Raw genomic sequence first — 27,139 nt, forward strand, 5'->3', positions numbered from 1 at the left:
TGATACGGATGAAATACAATTTTAGAGAAGTAAGGAAATGTGCAAAGAAAAAGTGTTAAAATTTGTATACTCAGTCGCAGAATAACTCGGTAAAATTGTTCAAAAAATATACGTAAGAAAGGGAATCCGAGATTGATTTGTCCGAAAAATTAATCGTAAACCATTTGGGGAAGAATGAAAAAATGGAAAAAAAAAGAAGAGAAAAACAACTTTCAGCTGGGATTAAATAGTCACAAAATTTATTAACAACTGTATAAAGTATACACGTTAATATTTGTATTGCCATTAAAAGTTTCTGCCCACTCTCCCCTACGATTATGCAACCACCGTTTAAGGGTGGCACTCGTGCACCGGTGATTTTATATTGACAAATTGTAACGCCTTACAACAGCATATGTATACATATATATATACAAGTCATGCGTCGTGCAAATATACATATATTCGTCTCTAAATTTCGTCGTCTATACACGGATACGGCAATATTATATCGATGCATATACGAAACACTTGATATTACGCAATATCGGTTCGTGAATATTTCTGCGCGCGAATTAGAAACATCCCCGTTAAACTTTGACACCCTGCTGAGCGAGGAGTTTTTTCCTCTGAAGCAAACTCGGCGACTCGAAGTTCTCCGTCTGCTCGTCGATCGTCGGCGAGCTGTCGAATGACTTTGAAGACTTCAGGCCGTTGAGGGTCTTGGGGCAATTGTTAGTTGATATATCTAGTGACTTTGAAGTTTTGACCGATACGTTGGCGAGCTTTTTTATCGTCTCGGATATCGGACAGGTCGAAGAGCTCTTAACGTCCTCCGCAAGTCCGGTCGGCCTCTTACTCTCCTTAGATTTGCGCTCCGCGATCCTCTCCCTAAGTTCCTCGTCGCTGTCCGGATCCACTTTCTTCGGCGCGCCACCTTCGGACGGCAGGAGCAGCGCCTTAGGCGGAGCCTCGACGTAGCCACTCTCGTCGCTGTCGGCCTCCTCGTCCAGGGCGTCGAGGACCGACGAGAATTCGTCCTCCTCGTGAAGGTCGAGCTGACTTCCTGGGGAGGGAAACGTGTCGGCGCGTTTTAGACGCCTCTCGCGGCTCGGTGCCTCGAGTTGAGGTCGCCTCGGGTGTTCGCCCCTGGGACTGCAGTCGACGAGGTCCTCCTCCTCGCAGAAGTCCTCCTCCACGTCCTCGAAGTCGAATACGTGGCCGGGCTCGGAGCCGGTAGCGAATATCTTCCGGTTCTGGAGCTTGAACTTCGGACTTCCGGTGCAGGTCATAAAGTTCGGCGAGCCGTCCGAGTTCCGTCTAAGACCCGACTCCGTACCCTCGTCCGAGAAGTAGACCCTCCTGGGACTCCGCGGCTCCGCGCACTCCGAGTTGTTGTTCGAGTCCTCGTTGCCCGGGGCTCGTTCCTCGCTGTTGGCCGTGCTCGCCGTCTCGCAACCGCTCGATATGCTCCCGTTTTCGTCCGAGAACTCACCGCAGTTCCCACGGTTCAACGCCTCGACCAGCCGCGCCAAACGCCAGTGGTCCTGGTCTGGCCAACTGCTCGCCACGCTTCGCAGCGTCCTTAACTCCTCGAGGAGACGAGCCTGCTCCAGCTCCTCGGCCGCCGCGTCTTCCTCGATCGCCGATAACTTCGGGGCGCTCTTCGATCGCTCGAGCGGAGGTTTGTAGTTCTGACCGCCCGTGCTCAGTAGGATCTTCCTACGGGGGAGGGACGGATTTTCGTACACCGAGTTCGCCAGGGATAACCTGAAGTGAAAAATTCATTCGGATTTATATAGTGGTTCGGATTTTGACGGGGTTAATTGTAACAGAAGTTAATTTGTTCGGGACAATATGCGGATGAAGACGATAATGAATGGTCGGAAAGACAGTGCGGAGATAAAAATAAACGTCAATTTATCGTCGATTTATTATTATTCTTGTCTCTCGTGTATATGTATGCGCCGTAAAAACGAATTTCGTTGACTAGGCACCCTGTGTACTGAGATTTCGTCGTAATCGAAGAAAACAATTTTACGTTTAAGATATTTGACAGGCGGATTCAAACGATTGGTACTGAATTAACGTGGCCGCTTTGGGACCCACTTGCATTTCGACTCTGAGATTACTTTTAGCACTCGTTATCTGTTGGATGCTAATTTCTGCCACATAAGACGACGGCTAGATGCACTGTAGTATGATTTTGCCTCAAACAAAGTCATAAACACAGAGGATGCAAAGAAATTGGATCAACCGAAGCTTGGGCGGTGAATCAAAATGGCTTTCCGGACGCACTCGAAACTTTGTTTCCGCTCTAAGACGATTTTTGACAGTCGTTAGACGTGAAATGCTACTCTACGCCAAACGAAATGACGGCTAGACGAGCTGCGGGTATGATTCCACCTCGACCGAATTCATAATAACTGAGAACTTGAAAAAAGCTAAACCTAACGAAATATATAAATGTATAAGTGAATTCGGCACCAATTATATCAGGCAGATCTGATAAGAAAGCAAATCTGCTCAGTTTGCGTTTGAATCACAGCAATAAAATCGTTATTTCAGTTGACGAGGCTAGTCGTGTGAATTACATTTTCCGTCGATAAATGTGTTACTCGAGTGACTAATGCAACGGGTTCATTTAATTTTTGCGACAAGTCAAGGTGAACGAGAAGCTCAATTTGACATATCCAAATCGAATCGTGCAGCGAATTCATGTTTATTTATTACTGAAAAACTTGACGGTACACTGCGATTATATGAAAATAGTTTCTGGGTTTATAGCATAAACTTCGTATTTTTACATTGCATTTAGTAAAAATTGCACGGATATTGGTAGAAAATAACCATTTTTATAAAGTATTGCATTGATTTTTTTATTTTGTCACTTTTCTTGCGGGTTTTTATTTTACCCATGCATGGATTAATGGTAAGTTCAGGTCTAAGAATTAATTGTCGAAACACCGTGTATAAGTGCTATCATTTGAATTTCAGATGTAACCATATTCGAACGCATAAAAGTTCGAGGAGTTTTTTCTGATAGGAAACGTTCGCGCCTATCTCGGAAGTTTCTGCTTGAGAATATTCGATTATTTATCCGGTTTCTTACGAGCAAAAAGTAGAGTTTTTTCGACACAGCGGTAAGTTTATGCAAAAATTCTTTCCGCAACCGGTTGTCGTTGCCGTATTAAAGATATTCCGCTTCGCATGAATCAATTTTTTTTTTTTTGCTCCGAACAGCAACGAGATCTTAGTCATAATTATTATCGCAGACAAAGAAGGGAAAAATAAAATATGAACTTTCTAGAGCCCCACAAGTTCGGTGCACAAATTCCCGAAACATTTATTGTGAGCCGACTACCAAGAAGAACGAGGAGGAAAAAAGAATCGAATTTTCACATCAGATACAGTGATAAATTCTTTTAAAAAGTATTGCCTACTTCAAAAAAATTCTTCTTACACCGTTATTGATATATGTTTGTTCTCAGTACAGCTAAATTTGTTACTAATCTAAAATTATATTTCTTGAAACTCGTATAAATTTAATTAGTTTGTTAATATTCTGAAGGAACGACCAAATACAGCGACATAAATCATCGAAAAGATTTATTGCGGCCTGTTCTTTATGGAATTTATTTTAAAAATACATAATTCTCCGGAATCAAGTCGATAATCGAAGCTTGTGGTGAGGAAAAAGATAAAGTTCAAACAAACTAACCAAAAAGGACGTCGGTTGCGGTTTTTCCGCGAATCTTGAATCGTTGAGCTTTGACGTTGACGGTTGGCCAAATGTCGATATTTTTCATTAATTTGATTACGCGATACTTGCGCTTTGATTATTTGTTAAATTTTGAAGTTTATTACGGAGGTCACTTTAAAAATGAAACGAAGCAACGAATACTGCAATTTCTTAACGACAGCTTAGATATCGATGCTACGTTTCAAAGCGCTTGAAAATTATTAAAAATCTACTCCACGACCATTGACTCGTGTGATCAGAAAACTGTTTTCTACAAAGTCGCTGATACGGGTTTACTTATTTCTGATCAGTCGATTCGTTAGGGTCGTTTTTTGACGATACCTAATCTACATCGGTGCAATATTGTAAAACGAAATATTCAACGATGCCAAAAGGACAAACAAAAAGGTGCTTCGATGAATTTATAGGTAAAAATCTTTTGAATGAAATGAGCGATGCGAATACTTAAGGTCTTTTTCGTATTTCCAATTCTGAAATTTTCAAACAGATCCTCGTAGCTTAGGAATACAAGCGCGGTTCGACCGTCTCGTTATATCTTTAATAAGTGTTATCAGTTTCCGTTCAAACGACCTCCCCGATCGATCGTCGCTTTATCGTACGCAGGAATAATCGTAATTACCTAGCGTTTTGCCTGGAGACCTTATCTCTCCTGAATTCCATCAAGGCCTGCTGCAGCCTGGCGTTCAGCGTAGAAGCGAGTCTCCTCGCCGTGGATTCCGTCGAACACAAGGCTGCGTGACACCTGAGCTCGGGTCTAAGTCGGCGGCCCTCGTGCCTGTAGACCCAGACGACCAGGCGAGGATGGGAAGACGGTGCCGTGCAGTAAGTGATCCTGTGTGCCCAGTACTCCGTTAGTCCATGGTCCCTGGTCGTCGCCGTTAGTCCGCCGCACGTCACCGTCAGCCGCATCGAGACGTCGGGTCGACTACTTCCGACGTAATTTCTCCACAAAGTTGCCACTGGCTTCTCAACGCAGCCTTCGCCTGAAACACGAGAGGACGATGACCACTTTAGACGATACTTATCGCGAAGAGGGTTCGAGAGGTCCGAGTTTAACCAAGCGGCGTGTTTTGTTCGCAAAACTCGGATTGGACTGACAAGTTCGCCTGTGCGGGAAACTGAGTCCGTGTTCGTGGTGTGGAAATGAAACTCATTGGAGAAAAAGTATCACAGGGTAGAGTTTGAAGTATAAAATATCCGCCTTACCGAATCGTTTCATTTGCCGTGAAAAAAAGAATGCGCCGACCATTTTTACGGGATAAAATTAACTTTGATATCTGTAACAATCTCAACATTTTTTCTCCGAACTGTACTTCGAGTACGAAATTTGCCGCGTGACCAACCGTTAGGTTTTGTACACGCACGTGTTACAAATTGATTCGTTAAGCAATCGTTGTGTTTTCAATAGCAAAAGAGGGATTCGAATCGGTACAAATCGGGAAATTCGATATCGAAGCGTCAAGTATCTACAACGAAAAACCGTCATTGAAATATCGATCGTAAGGCAGCAGGTGAGAGAAAGTCGCAATATATCTATCACGCCCTGGTAGGAGAACCTTGAAGGCCGATCAGCGTTGCCTACGAATGTATTTTTATACCGAGATATGATATTAACATAAATACGGGCCAGGAATTTACAGACACATTATCAGAAGTGTAAAATGTACGATAGAATAAATTATCGATTATACCGTACGCGGTAAATCCTCGGGACTTTATCATTCGGAGGTTGTTGTTTTTGCATAATGGACACAGAGATGAGGTTGTGCATTCCTCGGTTATTTCAATCACACCGATTACGGCACTCGGTTGCGATAAGGCTTGTTTTATTCAATCGACACGTTGTTCTCGATACGCGAGGAAATTAGACCTCAAAAGATTGCGAGGAATCGATAGGTACTTTAAAACGTATCCAAGTGTCGATGAGATCGAAAAAATTCTAACGACAAAGGATCCAATCAGGTTGAGAGTCGACGGAACGTTTGCGGAACGTCGCGAAAATACGGCTGTGAAATTTGATCCTGGTTATCCACGTGCCAGGTATAAGGCAGGTATCATATAGGTATACTTGTTACAGACGTATCCAACCGCCCTGCTCACCTTGACAACCATCGACTACTCCAGGCTTCTGGGACGATTTGAGGAAGACTATTTTTTCAATTCTTCAGGGTTATTATTTACGTTCGCGATTGGATCATGCGATACAAAGTGTATGTATTCGCATCCGAGTCTTCGAGCTGCTAGGAAATAATTAAACGCAAGTTCCGCCGGTTCGAGTAATCGGAGGCTGGTCAAGTCGGCCGAGGAATAAGAAGACGGTGAATTTAAATTCCAATAATTTGACGTCGACGTTGAAACATCGATATCGAATTGAAGAGAGAACGGAACAGAGCCAGAAATTGTTCGGTCAAAATCTTCAGGATTTGAAAGATGAAAAAAGTAAATTTAATTACTTTTCGGAAATGAAGTCTATTGCAGAATGTTGGTCAGAATTTTTGCAAACGTCTCGAAAAAAAAACTCGTTGATTATTCGTATCGAGTGGCCAGGTTTCCTTCCGCGAATGATAATCGAATCGCGTATAAACCGAGCCGTAAAATATAAAACTGGCTCCAATCGAACCAAAGATACAATGTCTAGGCAGGGTATAAATAAATTCAAAGGTGATGTCGAAATATCACTAATTATACAGACGTGTGCAACAGATCCACGAAAGAAAAAAAGGGGGAAAAAAATAATAAGTACCTCACGCCGCGATTATTGGGCAAGTAGATAGCACCGATTAATTTTATAACAGTTAAAAACGTATCCGTATGAATTAGTCGCCTTGGCCGACTGCAGTATCGTTGTACATATTTCGTTGCAACAAAGGATCCGAAGATGTCCGAAGCGTGGAAGGAAAAAAATGCAGTGAGTCACGGTTTTTTTTGGAGGGGGGAAGGATTTGAAACTCGTCGACATGCCGTTGTACAGGTTTATAAACTATTCCGACGGAATAAACCTGCGAGGACAAGGTTTGAGCGTACGATACAAGCCGCACAAGAATCTAAAACAGCGGACATATTGAATATTGTACACGGTGAAAGAGAGAACCTCGAGAGGCATAAGCGTGCAGCATTAATTCGTTAATTACCAAGTCGGTATCGTCCCGGTTCTGCAATCGGTATCGCTCGCTCTAAAGAGGCCATCAACCATGGTGGGCAGCGTCTCGTGTGTGGGCACTGCACGCACACATTAACTCGTCGACACCGTAAACCGATCAGAGTTGTGTGCGAACAGATTCTATCTGTTCCAGAGAGTTTTCTGATCACGGAATCACACTGAGAAAAATTTCATTTGTTACAGTAACTAGAAAAATTCAGTAAAACTGAGTAAAAACGTTAAAAAAAACCGTTTGAATATTGTTGGGATTAGGAAAAACGAGGTACGCCTAACCATTTTGCGCTGTTGTCGATCCTTTTTTGGTAATTGCAACGCAAAATCAGTTTGTGAGGTTTGCTCTACTTTTTTAGTTAAATACGGCTTTAACGTTAATTTATCGTTGCACGAGCATTAAATTTTCGCAACAGTTGCAAGAAAATATAGCAACAGCGATCGTAACGAGAAAGAACAGTATCGGATACTAGACTTTTCGGTAACTGTTACAAAACTAATTTTCATTTTCTACCTAGAACTATACTTTTCGATCGTGGTCTGATAAGAAATGAAAATAGTCAAGGACCGAGCGTTAACCGGAAATAAAAATTTCTCTCAGTGCAGACGCGTAATTCAAGGCTCGACAGTTCTCAATTTTCACTTTTATCCCGCGTCGATAGAAACGTGGATCAGTATTTATCGAGGAAAGCCGTCGTTGATTATCCTAACCAGGAGGATCTGCAAGATGGGTTCTCGGTATTCACCATATGGTCGATTGCATGGTGCTTCGTTTAATTTTTTGTCACGTCATCCACTAGAACACTGTGTAAAAGTTAGCGTTCTCTTCGAGGTTTTCGCCTGTCTGTACTTGAGCAAGTTTTCGAAGCCCTGGGACTGTAGAGCAAACATTCCTTGTGCGTAAGAAAGAGTGTTTTTTACCGTTGAAAAGAACCGTTACACTTCGCTGCACTGGATGCATTGAATATCGGTGATTGAACACGACCTTGGTTTGCCTCAAAGGTTTGTTCGCAATGAGTTGTAGCTGGTTTCTCCTTTCGGTGAAGAGCGCTGTGCGCTTTGGTCCGTTTGCAGGAAATTTTGCCGACGCTATGATTGGGTCTGAATGATGCGCGGTGAAAAATAAGCGGAAAATACCGTACGTGTCTAACCAGCGCCTTCCGTCTAACATATGATGTGTACGCAATTCTCCGTAGATCTTCTATGTTGAGCAATAGTTTTTGCGGTTGTTGAACGGTCGGAGGAAGGACTGAATATGGCGTGCAAGATGCGAAGCAAGTGCGTTGCTGCACTGATCTGATAACGAAAACAATGACATCAGTCTCTTCGGTTCGTCCACAAGCTAACGACCAGAACGAGAAATTGTGATAATGACTGTTCGAAATGTGTTGCTTGGGCCTAATATCCAAAAAGATCCAAGGAAAAATAATCGTCGATTCTTGCAGATAATGAATCAAGTTTCACGAGGATTTCAAAACTCTTGCAAACTGGGCTTGTAGGACGATATCTTTGAACGTGGGATATCGATGCTCGGAAAATTTACGTCACCTTCAGTTCTGATCCGTGGAACGTACAGCTAACCCAAGAACTTATTGAATCCCGATATACTTTGGCCGTTCAGATATCAGAGTGATGGTAAAAAATGATCGAATCCGTAGAGAAGTTGGATCTGTCAAACTTTATCGCTGATCATCGAACCGAACTGGTTTAAAAACAGCAAGTGACATTGATTGCCAGTGTTTCTTCTTTGGTTACATTATTCGATACCGAATTGATTTCTCCAACGAATTAGAGATCGTATTTTGATACCTACTTAAAGATGGCGAAGGTAAAATATGTTCGACGAATGTCAAGTGCGGTTGAGTTTTGCTAATCTGGATCTCACCAGCGAGCGAATTCACAGTAATCCGAAGCCCTTCGCGTGTAATACGTTACACTGGGTCACGAATACGATCGTCGGTCTGCCAAGTCGGAATAAAGCGAATGAAATCAGCTCGGCGGTCTTGATTCCACCATTTTCTCGGATAACAAAGCCGCCAGCTTATAACCAAATGCGTGTTCGTTGCCAAGAACTCGCGACTTATGCGATACCCGGTAAGACATTTCTCAGGAATCTTGGATTGATCGGATTGTTAGTGCTGCACGCACTGTTATCGAGTCAAGTTTCGTCTTTACCGAGACAACAAGCTGCGCGTGGGGTAAAATCGATTTGGGATAACCTCATTCCGAGCCTAATTTTGTTCCATTGATTTTAAACAGCCGGTGCGGATGTGAGGGAAAACAACTAGAATACAATTCTCTGGAGAATCGATAAAATTTATACGTTGCAAGTCGTCTTGTCGAATCTAGCGCGAGTTAAACTCGTGCGTACAATGCATAAATTAAGCCTGTGTAAAGTTTCTCGATCGTTGACTTTGACGAATTGGAGAAAGAACTTCCGATATTTTAAACTGTTTGAAGAAAAATACAGAACATTTGAACAAAGCCCGTTAACGCTTCCTGAATCGACTTCGGTTCATTATGCGAACATCGGCGAGCAACCGATGACAGTTATTCGGAAGTAAGCACACGGGCATTATATTAATACAGAATAATGCCTCGTTGGGGAAAGAGGAAAAGAATCGAGTGTTGAACAAACAGTGGGAATTTTTGCGGAATGTTATGGCTGATAAATGTGTGCAGGAACCCAATTTGCACAGTTACGCAAATATGTATATACATAAGGATATCGTTGAACGAAGGTTTCACGGGACGTTTGATGGGACGGGACGTGTTATTTCACTCGATCCTCACCTTTGGTGTGTAATCGTTAATTGCCGACAATTCGGATACCGCTCGATACAACATTCTAATTACATTTCTGTCTGTTTCAACCAGGTGCCGGCATGTCTACGAATGGAAATTTTCTCCCATCCGAATGAAAATTTTTCAAAACATAAATTGGTCTGCGGTGTCAAGTCTACGAAATGCTGTACGATGTGTAATCGTTCGTGTTGTAAAAACCGTGTTAAAGCAGGCACGCGAGGAGAACGGGAACTTTGTACGATTCAAGGTCAGATTTATAAGCGAAATCGTTTTTTCCGCCTACGCGATTACACAATGTTATATATTTGGGAGCGGCCCTTTTCGTTCCATGGTTTACATTTTATCTGACAGGAGATTGGAGTTCCCGACATTCGATTACCTACGTTATTGCGATCTACGGAAGCTTACGTCGAAATCCTTTGTCTTAGAATCGTACGAAGTTCGAAAGATGACTGACTTTCTATGAAACCTAGACCTCCGTGACTAGAACCGAGGAAATCGTTTTCTGCATAGTTATAAATTCATACTTTCAAAAATTTCAAATTGATCTAAGCGGAATTTAAACGCTGCTTGATATATTCATTATTACAGAGGTAAACGTCTACTCTTAGATTCTGCGGTAAACAAGTAGAAAATCGACGCTGTTACGCGGTGTGAAAATTGACGGATTTACGATTCGGTGAAAAAGCTGCTGTAAACGCGCAATATTTTTATGACGCAAATGTAACTTGTTACCGAGATAGCGTTACAATTTTTAAAACTCTTACGCGAGAATATTCAATACGTAATTGAACAAACTAAAAAATCAGAAAATTTAATTTAATAACTATTGAAAAAATTTAAAGAGTATTTTCTCACACGTATGTGCGTATACAAGATGAAAATTAAACAGTAATTAAGTGCAAAACGAATAACGCGTTGTTACTAATCGTCGAGTAAAGTTATCGAGACTAATCACGCAATAATTATAATCAGCAGAGATTTGCATCGATCGAATATCGCAATGCGAATAAATTATGCAGCGTTGCTGACGTCATGATAAGAGCCTAATTACAATCGTTTGAATACCATATCGATCATTTGCATAATAACTCGCATCATCACTCTACGCACAGAGGTTTAATACCAGTGTATACAATAAAACCGATCAACGGTTTCCAGGAAAAATTGTTAACGCCCAGCTACGGTATGCAAGAAATGATGATCTCCGGGCTTCAGCTCGCAGCTGATTTCGGTGAAAAACGGCTATTTTAGTTCAGGGATTAAAGATCAGATCTTTGCCAGCCGCTAGCCGCCTTATTCTCGCATCGATTCATCCAAGTCACAATCTGCATCAACACTTGATAATCGTGCGGTTAAAACGTGCGATCTTACACAGCAGCGACATGGATTCGAAGAACGCGCGGACCTTATCATTTCCTTCGTAAGAAAGTCGCCTTTACAATGCGGGGCAAAAGTCAAAGTGAATTATAAACGAACGAGATCGTTGAGAAAGAGACAAGCTCGACGATTATAAACTTTCACGCCTCTCAGAAAGAATGCCCGTTAAAAAATATCGGTGACGTTTCCAATGCGATGTTTTTTCAGTGTTATACTTGTGAAATAATGACGGGAAAAATGGAAAGATCATTGGTGTTAATTAAAAACACAACGTGTTAAAGAATGTCCAGATTTTTGAGAACAACGTTGACTGTTATGAACGACGTTTTGTAAACAATGTGACGCCATTTGTCCCGACATCTAAAGTACCTAACGATATTGGTCGTTAGTTTTGAGTGTAAGCAATGGGGTTAAGAATCGAGAATCGAAGTTGCGAAGTTCAAATTCGTTGCGAGACAACCGAAAAAAAAAGAAAAAAAAAATTACAATCAAGTTACACGCGCACGCAAATACCGCACTGCGGTTCTCGTAATCATTGCAAAATTCTTTACGTAACAGTTTCAGGTCAAGTTCAACGTTACCTGCCTAAACTTACGTAGAGTGAATAAAAGAGAAAACAAAAACTACCTTGCACCGCGATCAAGTGGAAACGTACTTCATCCGTGGAAGTCATACACGGAGATGTTTAGCTTGGAATACTTATAGCCTCCGTTGCACGATACAACCTTGTCTACTTGTAATTGATGCGATGAAAAGAGCCGGCTCTAATTCAGGAATCCCTTGTTCCTGCAACGATGCGAGGACTAAAAAAATACCTCAATAGAATTTATACTCTTGGCCCCATAAACATGGCGCGTGACTTGAATGCATCACGTGTGATTCTTCAGTTGAAATTCACGGATTCGTAGCTGTGTATAATATGTATACTTTTTAACATGATTTTAGTCCCTTCGAAATACTTCAATTCGCGTGAGTGTTATAATTTATTCGATGTCGGAGTAAACTTTTCAAAAAATTCAATTCAATGTATCATTCTGACATCGTCTTTATGATCGGTGATAAATCATCCAAAGCATCCTCAATCAGGCATCTTAATCTCTTCAGGATAAGGCCAGGAATACTAAAATCCTTGTTAACGCAGGAAATACAAATGAGGTTATTATTCCTAAAAAGAAATGAAATTTCGGGGTTTCTTTTTAGTATAAAAAATTCTACGACTTGTTACGTGCAGTCCATACGTCCTTCCTATCTTCCCACGTTCCTCGCAGTGATCCTGTTGTTTCCATCCTGTATTCCCGTTTGATCAACCACCCGCATCTTCATCAGCATAGAATGTACAATATTCTAGAAGCTATCTACTCTTACGTCACTCTTCAAACAAGAACGGTCCAATCTGCTCCAACAAACACCTTATTCTCTGGCTAACTTCTCTCTTCCACATTCAATCATTCTCCTCACTCCTCACTCCCGTCATACTTGTTACAGTAAATATTGTCTTATTATCAACCGCCTTAAATATGGGAAGGGTCGTATACGGTATCGCAGTGCACGTAAGACGAAAACAAACCGAAAATAGCAACCTACGCATCCAAATTCGTTGTAGGGTTAGTTTGATAGCCGCTCGTCTAACTGAACTACCTACGCAGTGACAAACGCATCGAATACCGAATTTTTTTTAGCTCACGCCAGTTGTAGTTTAGTGTGTTATTGATCGCGTGTAACGTGTCGAAACCGAATGATTGATTGATACGAGGCAGTATAGCGCGTATACATAGATCAGATTTTCACGAGGTATTGTTTCGAATTGAACCGACTGGGTGAAATAAAAATATCCCGATGACTGGTCGATACACTGTTTCCAATTTGCACGTGGAATGATAAGTCTCGAAATAACACGAGTTAATCTAATCTCCCGTCAAACCTTGAATGATAAATAAGTAGCTGGATATCCGCATTGCGGAATCATCAGTCGGACGTGTAACGATTCTTTCTGTTTGGTTGTTGCAAACGAATATATACGGCGATGATGACATGCCGCAATCACTCCGCCACGTAATTACTCACTACTTAACGTATTGAAACGTTTTGGTGTGACTTTCTCAAAGTTGAACGAACCGAGATAGACAACCTATAGATAACGAAAGTAATGATGAATTTTAACGACATTTCGCCGCCGGCTAAAATTGCTCGTTGGAAATCGAGGCGTGTGATACGTAGACGAATATGCAACGACGCCTCTCTATTTGCAGATCTTGCTAACCAGATCGAAATTGTTCCTTTCAATTTAGCGAATAATTATCACCGTCTGGTGGATGGTTCGGAAGAAGAACCTCACCAATTTCCGAACAATGGGTATTTTTTTTCACCCAGTGAACGGTGCTGCGTTACGATTTTCAGTTTTCGTACAATTTTTTATTTTTTTTTTTTTTTCCTGAAAAGCTCGCGATCTCTCAACTCTGTGACAATGCCGAAACAAAACAAAGCTACCGACTATGCAGAAATCGACTAACAAACAAGTCATCGGTCATTTCGCAATAATCGATACCTGCCGACTCGGCTGAATCAAAATGCGGCGATCAATACGTAATCCGATTTATCGCGATTAAGCCAATCTTACAGCGTTTTCGCTCCAGCGGTGACCACCGAATATTCTAACGCGACAGGTGATTGTACACAGTTTTGCATGTCATATCCGTTACCCAAATAGCGGCGTGATCAATTTGTACCCAGAAATAACCCGCGTCACGGAAAAATATCAAAATCTTTTGTGACGTTAACATTGCCGGCTAAACTGAAGAACGATCGATTATCGCGGGGTCGATTAGATTCACTTCTCGGGATGATTGCACAGGCATCTTGAGCAAGAAGCGAACGAGTACCTTTACGTCGGATTACCTTATTGGGAGTAAAATCCAGCAGGCTCTCAGGCAGTGTGAAAAAAAGGCAATAACAGCCCGATAAGTACTTTAATCTGAGACGGACGGTCAGTCGGTCGGCAGTGTGAATTCTCAACCTGGAATTGCCTGGTCTGTAACTTTCTTCGTATAATTTAATTCAACCGGGAGATAAACACTCTTACATAACTCATTTGAAGCTTGTATTATTCATCCGTCCGTGTACAAATGAAGATATAGGTATGTGCCTGTACAAATCGTAATAAAAATTGCGGATACTTCGTTTTCTCTGATCACAAGACTGAAATGATAGAATAAAAACTGTCCGACTAAGATCGATCGATGTTGCGATGCGAAAGATTGGAATGCAGTCAATGATTTCGGTTTGTGTAGGTATTTCGTGGAAATGTTTATGCGCAATTATCGATCGATTTCCACATGCAGCCGATTGATCGAGATAGCAAGTCACCCTTTCTCTCTCTCTCTGTGATGAACTGATTCTATATCTGTTGAAATACCGATCATATCTGCACGATGTTATTGAAAATTTCGAGAGGAATTATTGCGCGACGCGTACGCAGAGTCGTATGAGTTATGAATACTAGTAATTTTCTCATCGTTCTGATCATCTTCCTGAACGAATTGATAATCACTACTCAATGCTGCTCGTGACTACTAAACGTTCTGTGATAAACATGCTCACGCGTCATCGATTTGCGATGCTTTTTGTGTTTTTCAAACGAATATCGAAGTTTGAGTAATCGGAACTCAAACAGTCTCGCCGTGTTTACTTCACTCGGCATAATTGCTCCCTTGTTATTCTTCATTTCATAGATTCGCGACAAACTCCGTACTGAATACAGCAAATTACGGCTCTCTGTTCGACATCTAATCGTCAAATTATGGCACTCACGAACTGATCAATTCACAACGCTCTAAATGTCGTAACTAATTCTGTGCAACGAGGTTGAAAATAATGAAAACAGCTAAGCCGTAACAACAGTATTTGAAACTCGGACAGTGTTCAGCCAAGTGTTTTGTTCGTCAAGGTGCCCCGAGGTACAAAAGGTTACAATGAAGCAGAAACGATCAGACGCGACGATGAAAGAGTTAACAAAACACATTCCGAGGACCGAAGATGTTCGAGTGTGTGACAATTTTAAGCGTGGCATGCTTACCTGCGCGTGGATAGAAAGTGGAAAGGTCTGGTTCCGCGCAAGTTCACACATCAGATATCGGAAAGCTTCGGTAAGCTTGCACCCGAGCGTCTAGCGGATGGTTAAAGAGCCGAGCGACACGTGTTATTATTGGAAGGTATTACACGCGCCACGCCTTGAACTTGGAAAGGCTTGTTTAAAGTTGAAAAGAAGATAAACAAACAGAGTCCAGACAAAGACGGCTGCACCAGCAGCTACCGTCGGAGCGAAAATGCGCAAATACGAACGTCGATTTTCAACGGCCCGCACCGTTAATGGTAAACGTCGGTTCAACGACGGAACGCCAAAACAAATTCCGAAAGCACGTGCTAATTACCGAGTCACACAACTGCTCCCAACACCAAAGTGCAAACGTCACATGTCCTCTGGCATGCCGGGCCATCGATCCAACACGCGGTGCGTTGACCCAGTCTCGTAGCAAGGGGTCAAGCGCATTGTCGGTGTCGTGAGTCTAGGACAAGTGGCGAAGGCGGTGGGGATTGAAAGTTGGAAGGATCGGTATTTGGAATGGCCGATATATCGAAATTTCAAACATGGGAGAGTAAAATAACGAAAGATGAATCCTGACGAACGACTACTGATCAGTGACACTTTCAAAAATCAAGATTTCGAACAATTCGTCGTTGACCTGTCTTCATTGGCTGTTCAGATTGGACAAAAAATGGCATACTTTGACGGTAGAATCAACGAACGATCAAAACGAGCGGACACGTAAACGTGCCTTAACTTACAAATTGGTCTATCGTACCGATTGCTGTTACAACGATTGCTACAATCGTTTTATTCCAAACGTTACAGGTTATACGGGAATGTGTTACTTCTCAATATTGGGTTCTGGTTCAGAACGAAAATGTTGAAAGTAGTGTAACAAGTTCGTTATTTGCATTGCATTCACGAGAAAACAATACACAAAGTCTGTAATTAGATACATTTATTTGTAATGTCATAGTAAAAGTTTCTATTTACATAATATACGCGTATTTCATCCGTCGTCTCTAACTTCACATATTCTCTAAATAGATTCGAACAGCGCGTTTAACCTTTGTTCGACACACTTCTGTAGAACCACATGCTTGACACACCGGGGTCATTTGTACCCCAGCGACAAAAATCGTGATAAAAAATTAGTTGTTACATATTTTGATTAGAAATTTTTTTTTCGAAGCTCTTGAAGGGTTACTTTTTGAAACTATACAGGTTATATAACAAAATATGAAAGTGGCAGATGGCGCCATTACATGCAGGTACTTTAAATTAACGAAGAAAATACGTGGGGGTCGGTTGTACCCCAGGATGTTAATCAAGGGTTGACCCTTTCGACAACCATAACGGCGGGTCTGATTAAAGGAACCTCAGCGTTATAATGACAAACGGCAAAAGCAACTGTACCGCACGAGCCGCGCTCTTTCGCTTCGCTTCGCCTCGCCTCGGCATTGGCAGCTATGGCAGACCTCGATGCCGATGGGTACCTACTGTGTAATTTCCTGTACCCTTCCAACATTTGCTCCGGCATCGAGCTACGGAAGCGACTGTATATCCTCGACGGTATGCCGTGCAGGTATGCGCGGAGAAAGCAGGAGATCCCTTGGGCAACGCCTTTGACTGCGTACCAGTCGGTGGGTGATCGGGAATTTTTCACCTCTACGTTTTTATAGTCCCACGATTCTTTATTTTTCCGACCGCCGAGCGACGCAACGTCCGTGAAAACTCGAGGCAAGTCAGTGTGCATTTGCACTGAAATAAATTTCATTACTCAGATTTATCTGGAAGTTATGCTGAGAGATGAAATTAGTTAAGGATCATTAACGACGAGCGGTAACTTTAACGATATATATATATTTTTTGTTTTTTTTTATCAATCAACATCGAATGCGTGAGATAGTTTCAATTCTGCTTTTCTCTTGGAAATTACATTTCTTCCGTCCACGATTAATATTTTTCCCCAGCGCCAAATTGTTATTCTCAACGCGTAGCGGTTTTACCGATTCGCACCACTGTAGACAAATGGCGAATATTGATGGCTTTCAATTTGTATACATATACATATAGATATAATCAGTTGCGTGGTGTAAGACTGCGAAATTCGTATGAGGTCGTTTAAAATCAGCCGAGTTAAACAAAAGAAAACCACCTTGACGTATTAAGTCGAGAATAATCCGTACGATAAATAACACAACAAAATACATGGAGAATCTCTCAATTGAGTTGCAAAAGGAATTTGCGTTGAATGTCAGAGTTCCAGATTTGAGGAATACTTTTTTCATACATATTTTATTTTATTTTTTCCTCAACTTATCGTTATAACGAACCCGAACATTAATCGGCCAGATTATGCTCGAAAATGACGTCAAAGTTTTAGTGAACGCGCTGCAGACAATTTGGCCTTTTGACTAGCAGTACTATTTATATTCCGAGACAGGATCAGCGATCGACGGTTGATTTACTGAAATTGATTTTTACTTTTTTAATTATTTTTCGTCTCTTTCGCTTCTTGACCGTATGAGTACAGGTTTTATCATCGAATACCGGTGAATGTGAACTCATGCCCGAAGCGGCAAGTCGCCGCAGCTCTTTGGCCGCGTCCTCGATTTTAAAACCAATGTTAAAAATTTAATTCAGTTTTTACGTCTATTGCCAAGAAACGTAAGAATGCGACCTGACGTCTCTTTTATTCGTACCAACTAGCATTCGATCATCATCCACGCCGACAGAAATTTCCGTACAGTTCTGGTTACTCTACGGTTCTTGACTATTTTCATTTTTTATCGTGACCGAAAAACAGTGCTACATACTTAATGAAAATCAATTCTGCTAACTGTAACTAGAATATCTGTTACAGTCATTCGTGTGATATGTATGCATATTTTTTTTTCTATTATTGCGATAATTTGATTTTGATGGAACAATAAGTTCACGGTAATGCCTTATTCAACTAAAAAAAAAATGAATTAACTAAAAACATAGAATTAACGCAAGGCGCTAGCCAAGAAAAAATAGTGAAAATACCCACTGTAATTCCAAAAATATTCAACAAACTTTGTACCGTGCTCAACAAATTGCATCAAAATTGCAAAAGCAAAAATCCCTTCATGCATTGAAAATTTTCTTACATTTGAAAATTACAAATATTTCTAATGATCGTTGATGATACTTTATATGCTCATTTTTATTCGCGGTGACAAATAATATATCAGCGTTGCTCGTAAATTTTACGATATGCCAACAGTTCCTTTTTTCTTGTGGTTTTACACTTTTAGTATTTTGTTTTCTCGCGTGTGTTAGCTTCTTTTTTATAATTAAGCTTGAGAACATGTATGCCGAGATCTTATAGCGTGCAGATACATCAGGTCTGTAAAAAAGAAACCACAGTAGGATGAAAAAAATGTTCTTGACGTAACCGCGTATTTTTTTACGGTATAATTTATGCGTACATATGTGTGTAGGAAAAAAGTTTTCAATTAATCCAAATCATATGTTTTATGTCACAGCAAACTGGTTCATAAGAAAAATACAATTAAACCAACAATAAACGAAAAAAATTAATTTAAAATTGACAAATGATCTGATCGCACACACACTTAATTTATAATCTCTCTTCCTGTTAGATCGAGATACGATAATTTGATGAAAGCACACTATAAAATTACGCGCAAGTTGATTGTGCACTGCGTACACGACGGGATTCGTAGAATTATGAAAATGCCTTTAGTGTTTTGATCATTATTATCGTCATTCTCAGTTTTGTTAATAAAATATTAAAATCGTACCTTTGATCAAATCAAATAAATTTTGCTGGAAAAACATTTCTATGGTTAGAATCATTTTCAGCCACGGAATGAAATGTTTTAGAATAGTGCTAACGGAGTGATATCTTGTTTTTCCAAAAAAAAAAAAGAAGTCTTTAGCCAGATTGAAATTGTAAACGAACGATGCGGAATGCCTGCACGATACAATGAATCGTCAGAAATTATTATGCAGAGATTTGAAGCCAAGATAATCCCAATTGTTAACTTGTATATATGTACAACAAATTACTGCATGAACGGTTTTCCACCAGCGCGCACTTCCGGCCTGAATAGGAATTAATCCACGTGCTCAGCCTGTCAATTATCGACAAAGCGCTTGATTACCGCGTTAATTATCAATTCAACGTCGATTTCTGCCCCCCGCCCCCCTTTATTCAGTCGACAAAATGTTCCAACATCGGAACATGTTTGCATGCATTGGAAAGTTTCCACCTGTGTATAAGGTATGCAAGGCATAAAATAGATACAGTGTACAATATTGTATACGTACAGAAATACGCGCGGACACACAGATATATTTACCATAAGGTAATAAAAATCACTTTCTTGAAAGATCTTCGATATTTATAATATAACGTGGCCGTTTATCCGATATATCTTATCACTTGTGAGGAGAATAATATAAATCGAGACAGATGTAAATGTATATATATACATATTATGCGTGTCTGTAACAGGTGTATTTATAATAATCACGTGCCGAGATCACACGCGCGTGAAAAATCCATGGGAATAAACACGTGGTGTGCAGAAATATCCGCGGAAATCTGCATTCGTCGCGTTGCCTTTTAGACGACACGTACTATATAAATCCCCGCCCAGCTCGAGTAAATTATACACATGCGATTTAGATAAATGAAGCTGCGATACAGCTGCGGGACAATCATCGCCATCATCGTCGTATAATAATACTTGGAAAAGAGAGCTGACAAGAGTGCAAAGAAACGGTGAAAAATAAACCGCGGCATATAATATATATGTGTATAATATGTGCATGTATATATACGCATACGTGTGCAAACGTATAGTGTATATATATATATATATATTTCATCCACGCATTGCGCCTACCGTGCTCTTTAATAATCTCATCAACAACTTTTTGCGCGCAAAATAATAATCCCGTCATAATTGTTACTCGTGAATTTTTTTACACATACTCCGCGAATTAACGCGTCGGACCAGCGAGCTGTGTACAAGCAATAAATATGGTTGAACGGTGTTTGCGTTACACGATTTGAATAAGAGCTTGTTTTTATTTTCATAAAAATTTCTTCAATTTATAAGATTTCTTTCCCTCGTCATTTTTACACTTCTTCTCCTTTTCGCAACCCCCGTTAGGCCGGTTTCGCCTGCGGTCGTACGAATACGCGTCTCTGCGTACAAGTATACCTGTTTTATTCTAGTTGTATGCAAATTAAACTCGTCCAAGTTCAAGAGGTGACATTAAACTAGCGTCGCGCACTGTGTCAGCTACCAGCGTCTTCCAAGTCCAAAGCAGCCCAGTTTCTTTCCGCGTACATTACATTTACCTCGTCGAGTTTCCTTTATTTTTATTTTTTTCTCTTTCTTCTTCTCTTTTTCATCGCACCGACAATTTTTCTAATTTTTTTTTTTCTTTCTCTCTCGTCTCGTAACTCTGCGCAATTTTCTGCCAGTGAGTCCGATTCGGTGGCTGGATTTATAGGGTTTAACGCCTGCTGCAGTCTTGTCTCAAATACGTACCTAGGTAACAAGAATTCAATGATAAAACCTGAGGGTCGCTCTTCATTATTAATATTTATTATCTTAACTGTCCAACCGTCTATGACACGATGCTAATGAAATCGCGTCCGCGTGCTACAATGCGATGCAAAAGGCGAGGCATTCCATTCGAGCCGAATTAATCAACGTCTGCCTTACCCGTTGGAATTTATTCGCAAGGTATCGCAGCTCAACGTCTGATCATCTATTTTATAGAGGTATAATAAACGCGCGAAGTAATTTGAACGATTCCACTCGTTCGAATTCAGCTACTCCGGAACTTTTTTTTTTGTTTAGCTACTGCGTCGAGTGGAATATTTTTTAGAAAGAATAATTGATTTGCGATTCTTCGCGAGCATGATGTTTCATGACAACATTGGGCGCAAGGCTTTTTTACAATTTATATCCGTATCGATGACAATTTGAGCAGAGTTTCCTAGAACTGATCTGATTGTAAGCTAGAATTATTACGCGTCTTGTGCTTTTGAAATTATAAAATTTCCCTGTTTACGCATCTAATTATAAACTACGTCGTACATTTTAATGTGGATGGATTGCGATGCATTCCAGAGTATTTATAGCCGGAAAATGATAAACAATTGAAATGGAGACAACGATTCTACGTATAATGTAATTATAAATAAACGCGGGATTTTTCCATCGTCGCGTTTCCTCTTGTAAACTGTTATTGTGTAATAAACTTTGCGTGCAGAATTAGCAGAAAGAGAGAGTGAGAGAGAGACAAAGAGAGATTTACAATGAGAGATAAAAAAAACGTCACGCTCACTTCCTTCGTTTATTCAACTCACTTTGCACTAATCTAAAAAACAAAGTGGATAAGACTCTCGAATAATCTGTATATTGCATACACGAAAAGCAAACACCGCAAACGCTCTCCATGCACGCTTTTGCATCGTTGTAGAAAAATAAAGGGAAATTCAGTCACACTTCGTTTCATTCACATTTAAGGCATCGAACACTCGAGCGCCATCCGCAACCTTCGAAAGATCCCTTTGCTCGTTTACGCCCGAACACAGCTGACAAGTCTAAAGCGAAATTCGTTCCAGTCTTTTCTGTAAGTCAATGAAATTGTTTCTTTATTTCCTCCGTACGTATTTGTAGTGTAACTAAAACCAGAGTATAAGAATTGAACGCCTCGACTGCAAGCCATGGAGTACAAAATGTGCCAGACACAATTTATTGCGGAAGAATACTTTGCGACCTCGTACCTGGCAGCTTTATTAGACCTGATTAAGATGACCGTTTCAAGGGAATTTAATTACACCGAAAGATTCACGACACCATTAACGCTCCGAACCTCGGAACTTGAGACAGCGTCGCTTTAATCAAACCGCGATTGTCGTACACTTCCAAAATGTCAGTGTTGACGAAAGTGGTTTGATACCCGTCATCGGTAGCATTCGAATTCTTCGATAGCAGGAGGTGCCAATTTCGTGAAACACAATTCTATCGTCTGGGAATTAATCACAGATGTGCCGGACCGTTTGGATCGCAGGTCAGGAAAAGAAGGAAAAAAAGAGAGAATTAAAAAAAATTCGGACAATCTTATTCGCGTCAGTGCCAGTAAATACGAATGAAACAACATTCTTACTTTCCGATAGAACTCTGTCCGAGTGAATTCAAACAATACAAACCGAGACGTCAAGAACTCGATAAAAGTTTCCACAGTTAGAAACGTGAAAAATAATCAGACTCCAGGTGGTTTTGATCCGATTCCAACGTTCGCGGACTCGTTTTACCCGCTAACCAGGTTCCCACAAGCCTTACGATTTGACAAAACATTGTCTTGAAGTCTTGAAGAATCGGTAAACTTAGAAAGTGTTGTTCGACTTTTACCCTAAAGTTCTGAGTGCGGATGCGATTACATATATTCGAGTTCGTCGAGTCGTTGGTTTTATCTGCTCGCTTGGGTTACGATTGATAAGAATTTCCCTCCGCCTGATTTCAAGAATAAACGCGTCAAGCATATATTTAAAAACTGACCTTTGGCCCATCCCGTAAGCACGTTGCCAAGATAGGCGACTTTGTAGCTCGGGTCGTACTCGGTGATGGATGCATTGCCCCTGTGTCTCCTCCACAATCGGCCCAATCCCTTTTTCAGGGACCTCAAGGTCCGTTCCCTGAATTCCTTGCTGCTCGAGGCCGACGCCGACGAGTTAATCGGTGATCCGTCGTCGACGTTAACGGCGACCACGTCGCTCATCATTTTCATGACGGAAAAATAATCCCTCGACGATTCCTCGTTGCTTCGGTGCAGCTCCTCCAAGCGTTGCAAGTTGTCCTCTTTTTGTTTTTTATTCTTCTTCAATGTATTCCTTTCTACAAGCCGTGCCTTGCGACTTGGTCGATAACCTCGCGTTTCTTCCTCGTCGTTGCCTTACATTTTAGAGACTCCGCTCTATCCTCACACTCGCGCAAAATAACACAAACACGCGCGCACACGCACAGGATCCAATTAACCGGAGATATTTATCCTCGATCACGGACGGATTCAGATTCTTCCTTTAGATCCTCGGCCAAACTCGCCGGCTCACCTTACAGCTCTTCCCCAGGTCCTCCGGGATTTGTCTGCGTTCGAAGAACCACCGAAAACGTCTTTACCGAATCGTTTTTCCTGATATCTGAAAGGAAAGAAAAACGTAATGAGAAATCGAAGAAGCTGCTTGATTTTCGAGAAAATTTTTATACGCTTAGTTGTATGTAACATGTGCGATAGGGTGTGTCAAAGATTTTTTTTTCTCGAACACAGGGTCGAAAGTTTCATTCAGGCATAGAAAAAATGTTGTTTTTTTTTTTTTTTGTTATCTTACACACCCCAACGTACAGTCACGCGTGATGGGAATTATACAGAAAGGTTGTTTGAAACGATTTACAGCGTAAAACGAATCGCCGCAGACTCGCAACCACATCTCTTTTAATGACTATGCGCAGAGGCGTTATCGTGCCAGTTTCAGAAGCACTATCGGTCCGTTGGTCTCTGTGTTTCTACACTTCAACCGGAAGTGGGAAACGCGCGGTTCTGCCGTAGCGGCGTGTAAGTTTACTGCGCGTACATCACGGGTACAAGAACGCGTGGGTAAAACTTACAGGCCAGTCGATACAGAGTATAACAATATGATGGAAAAAATACAGTTGTGCTGGAAAATTCGAAAAAAAGCGAAACGGGTGTCGTTAAAATGCAGGAAAATGTGGTACTCGGAATTATAGTTGGCAGTACTACATTTTCGGGTTACTTCCATATCGAATACTTCATTTTCAGTCGAAAAGGGCCTTGACATCAATTTACTGAAATATATTACGAGTGACGGTAATCAAAAATGATCGTTTACTAGACGTACTAGATATTCCGATTACCGCTGCAAGACTGACTTTCATTTTATACCCAGAAATATATTTTTCGATCATGGTAAAAAATGTATAGTCAAGAGGATGTTATGGTATGTAGAATGTAGAATATGGAATGGCGTTACAAGCAGTTTTTTTTTTTTTTTTTTGCGTTAATGATGCGTCAACGTAAGGTTACAGTGAAAATAAGCTACGTTTCACTCACGTTTGCAAGAGTAAGCACACACAACTAGAAATATCTCTCTGTACATCTGTAAATAATCACGTACGGTGTACACTGCGGAATTGTCGGAGTAAATTTGAGTTCGACACTTTCGTGGGTAATTTTCCTCTAATATTTCCTTTCGAATTCCATGAATACGGGATTCCTTATTCATTTTCTAACATCGGATACGTTATCGCCATTTCCATGTTCGCGGATGGCGATTGTTGACCATCGCATGAGAGGTCAAATTACTCGAGCGTGGAGCTTGCTTACAATATTTCTCGTAATATGACGTACGGATTGAAGGTGTGCCTTCTTGCGTATCAAGTCCAAGATATCGAACGAAAAAACAGACGCGCATTGCATTGACATAGACAAGATGCAGCTGGTGAACGATACTTTCCGCCCATTGTTGCTTCTTTGCCTACTTTTTTTTCTCCACTCTGTGACAGGATTAGACGTAAAAAATATTCAACCAATACTTGACTTACGCGACACGTGACTTCGCATTATGTAAGGTATGTTACACCTATTATACCGCGTACCGCGTTATAAGGAAGAAATAAATATATGCGTTATAAACAAGAGACAGGCACATTCAAGTTGAGAAAGATCGATTGATCATGCGTACAATTTATTAGCGCATATTTTTCAAATATATATACGCAAAGATATAATACAGATCTATTCAGACATCGTTATTGTTGTCTAAAGAACGTAATTTTTGCAATTAAGAACAAAAGTTCAGTTCAGGATTTACCGGTTTTGAAGAAGCTAAACTAGTTTCAATTGTTCGATCGGTTGTTTCTGTGTTTTTTTTTTTTTTCTCTGACAAGAAACCTCTACCATATTTAATACGAACAAATAGTTATTTCGCTGATAGTGACGTAATCAACTTTAGCCTCCTGACTGTATCAGCAATACGTTTAAATGAATAATTTTTTGATGAAAAATTTTTGTGTAAATTAGTATCAAATTATCGCTAATCGCGGTAATTTTACATTCGTAACAGCGTCACTAGCGAGGAACCTTTTGGCAGAAATTAAGTACAGATAAAAAACGGCTGTGTGAAAAGCCCGAGGCTCCACGTGTAACGCCGATGCCTCGAAGCTTCTCTTGAGAAACTTGCGCCACATGCACACGGATTGAGTTTGCTGCAGGGTTCAAGGCTCGTGATCAACGGTTGCCTTATAATACGAACGTAGTTACGTATATGTTTATATATATATATATATATATATATATATATATATATATAAACTGCACGAAGAAGAGGAAGAAGAAGAACCACCTGTCGAGTTACATGCGATGATGAATTATTGGTCGTTGATACTAATTACAAGCAGCGAGCTTTACTCCTCGATACCTCGATACATTGTACGTCGGAATTTGCGTCTTACACTTTTTGCTTTATTTCTCTTCAGCGGTAATTTCGCTTTTATGAATCTCCATATTTTATTCCCGTTGTTTGCATTTTTATTTTCGTACACACGAAGTCTATAGATCATTATATAATACCGAAGACGTAAGTCGCGACGAAAATTTCTTCGTTAGATGAATTGGTTTTCTCGTACGAACGAAAAGAAGTCTACCTCACAATCCACGGTGAAAATTACGTAAGCCAAAAGTATTTTGCAGGCTGCAGAAACTAGCCTGTCAGATCAGTGCCAAGTGCACGGAGGAAGACTCGGCCGATGGCCAATCGGCGAAACGAGAGATCGGTATGCAAATATCGTGACGAACTTCAAGAGCAGCGGTGAGATTATGCCCGGTATGGGCAATGTTGTGCAACTTGTTACACACGCGTAGATAAGTACGTACGTACGTACTTTTGATTTCACCTGAAACGCGACGTCCCGATGGTTTCACGATCGGGTCGGGTTCGAATATCTTCACGATTAAACGGAATTTTTTCTAATTTTTCTTTACGCCGTGTCTCTCTGTCTAATATCTAACGCGAAAATACGAGCTGAGACCTTTTGCCCTCTCTAATTATCGCGACATGAGTGCTAATTTGCGAGCCGCACGGGCGTAGAAAAACTTGTTATTCGCTGATCCGTCTCTTTTGTACTTTGCTTTATTTCCTTTTTTTTTTCAATTTATTTCTTGCTATTTCTACTAACTTGCGCACGACGACACGAAAACCTTCACCGTGTAGGATTTTTCAGAAAAGTTACTGTCGGAAGGCGGAAATTATTATATTTCCTGGTGAAATTAATCGATTTGCCGATTTAGTAATTATTATGCGAATAAGAACTTGAAATTCAATACATTTATCCCGTTTAATTTTTTTTTTCCCGGGTTGTTACGCTCGCCCGCTGGTTTATCCGCGGGGAAAAAGAATCGGCTGAAATTTATTAAACGTATCGCGGATAACTTTCAAACTTGTCGATTTACAGAGTTGAGTAATGTAAATGTATATTCGCGTAACTTTTTTCCATATGTTTATTCAGATTTTAGAAGTCGTCAGCTGATGATGATGGAAAAGTTTGATGTAATCGATCACAGTTATTTCGAGAAATCTATGCGAGCGTTACAGTCTATAAAGAAGTGAATCTAGTAGGTATTTTTTGTATACTAAATTTTTTATTCTCATGGTGTACCCTATTATAAATATCTAGAGATTTCCCTCATCAATTCTACCATAATTATAATATACGAACTGATTGAATAACTTTTTCATACGTGACTGAGTAACGCTTTCCAATTTTTTTTTTTTCCTTTCCTTCTCTTTCCAAAACAAGGAAATACAATTCCTCAGATATGTGGTATGTATACAAATATCGTAAAACATAATCGTGATGTGTATACAGCGTGTAAAATTTTTTTT

The 27,139-nt window shown here is 40.6% G+C and overlaps 1 protein-coding gene across 2 annotated transcripts in view; it reads right to left on the reverse strand.

Annotated features, from left to right (window-relative positions):
- Positions 1 to 217: 217 nt before the first annotated feature.
- LOC124303869 (uncharacterized) overlaps positions 218 to 27,139 on the reverse strand; it is a 67,890-nt gene continuing 40,968 nt past the window's right edge. For both annotated transcript variants that reach the window (XM_046761639.1, XM_046761638.1), the window contains exons 2-4: positions 22,743 to 23,380; positions 4,362 to 4,725; positions 218 to 1,749 (exon numbers count right to left, since the gene is read on the reverse strand). In XM_046761639.1, the coding sequence (XP_046617595.1) occupies positions 570 to 1,749; positions 4,362 to 4,725; positions 22,743 to 22,971 (1,773 nt within the window). In that variant the 5' untranslated portion in view covers positions 22,972 to 23,380 and the 3' untranslated portion in view covers positions 218 to 569. The remainder of the gene's footprint in view (positions 1,750 to 4,361; positions 4,726 to 22,742; positions 23,381 to 27,139) is intronic.

Source organism: Neodiprion virginianus, chromosome 4, assembly GCF_021901495.1.
Source record: "Neodiprion virginianus isolate iyNeoVirg1 chromosome 4, iyNeoVirg1.1, whole genome shotgun sequence".
Taxonomy (NCBI): domain Eukaryota; kingdom Metazoa; phylum Arthropoda; class Insecta; order Hymenoptera; family Diprionidae; genus Neodiprion; species Neodiprion virginianus.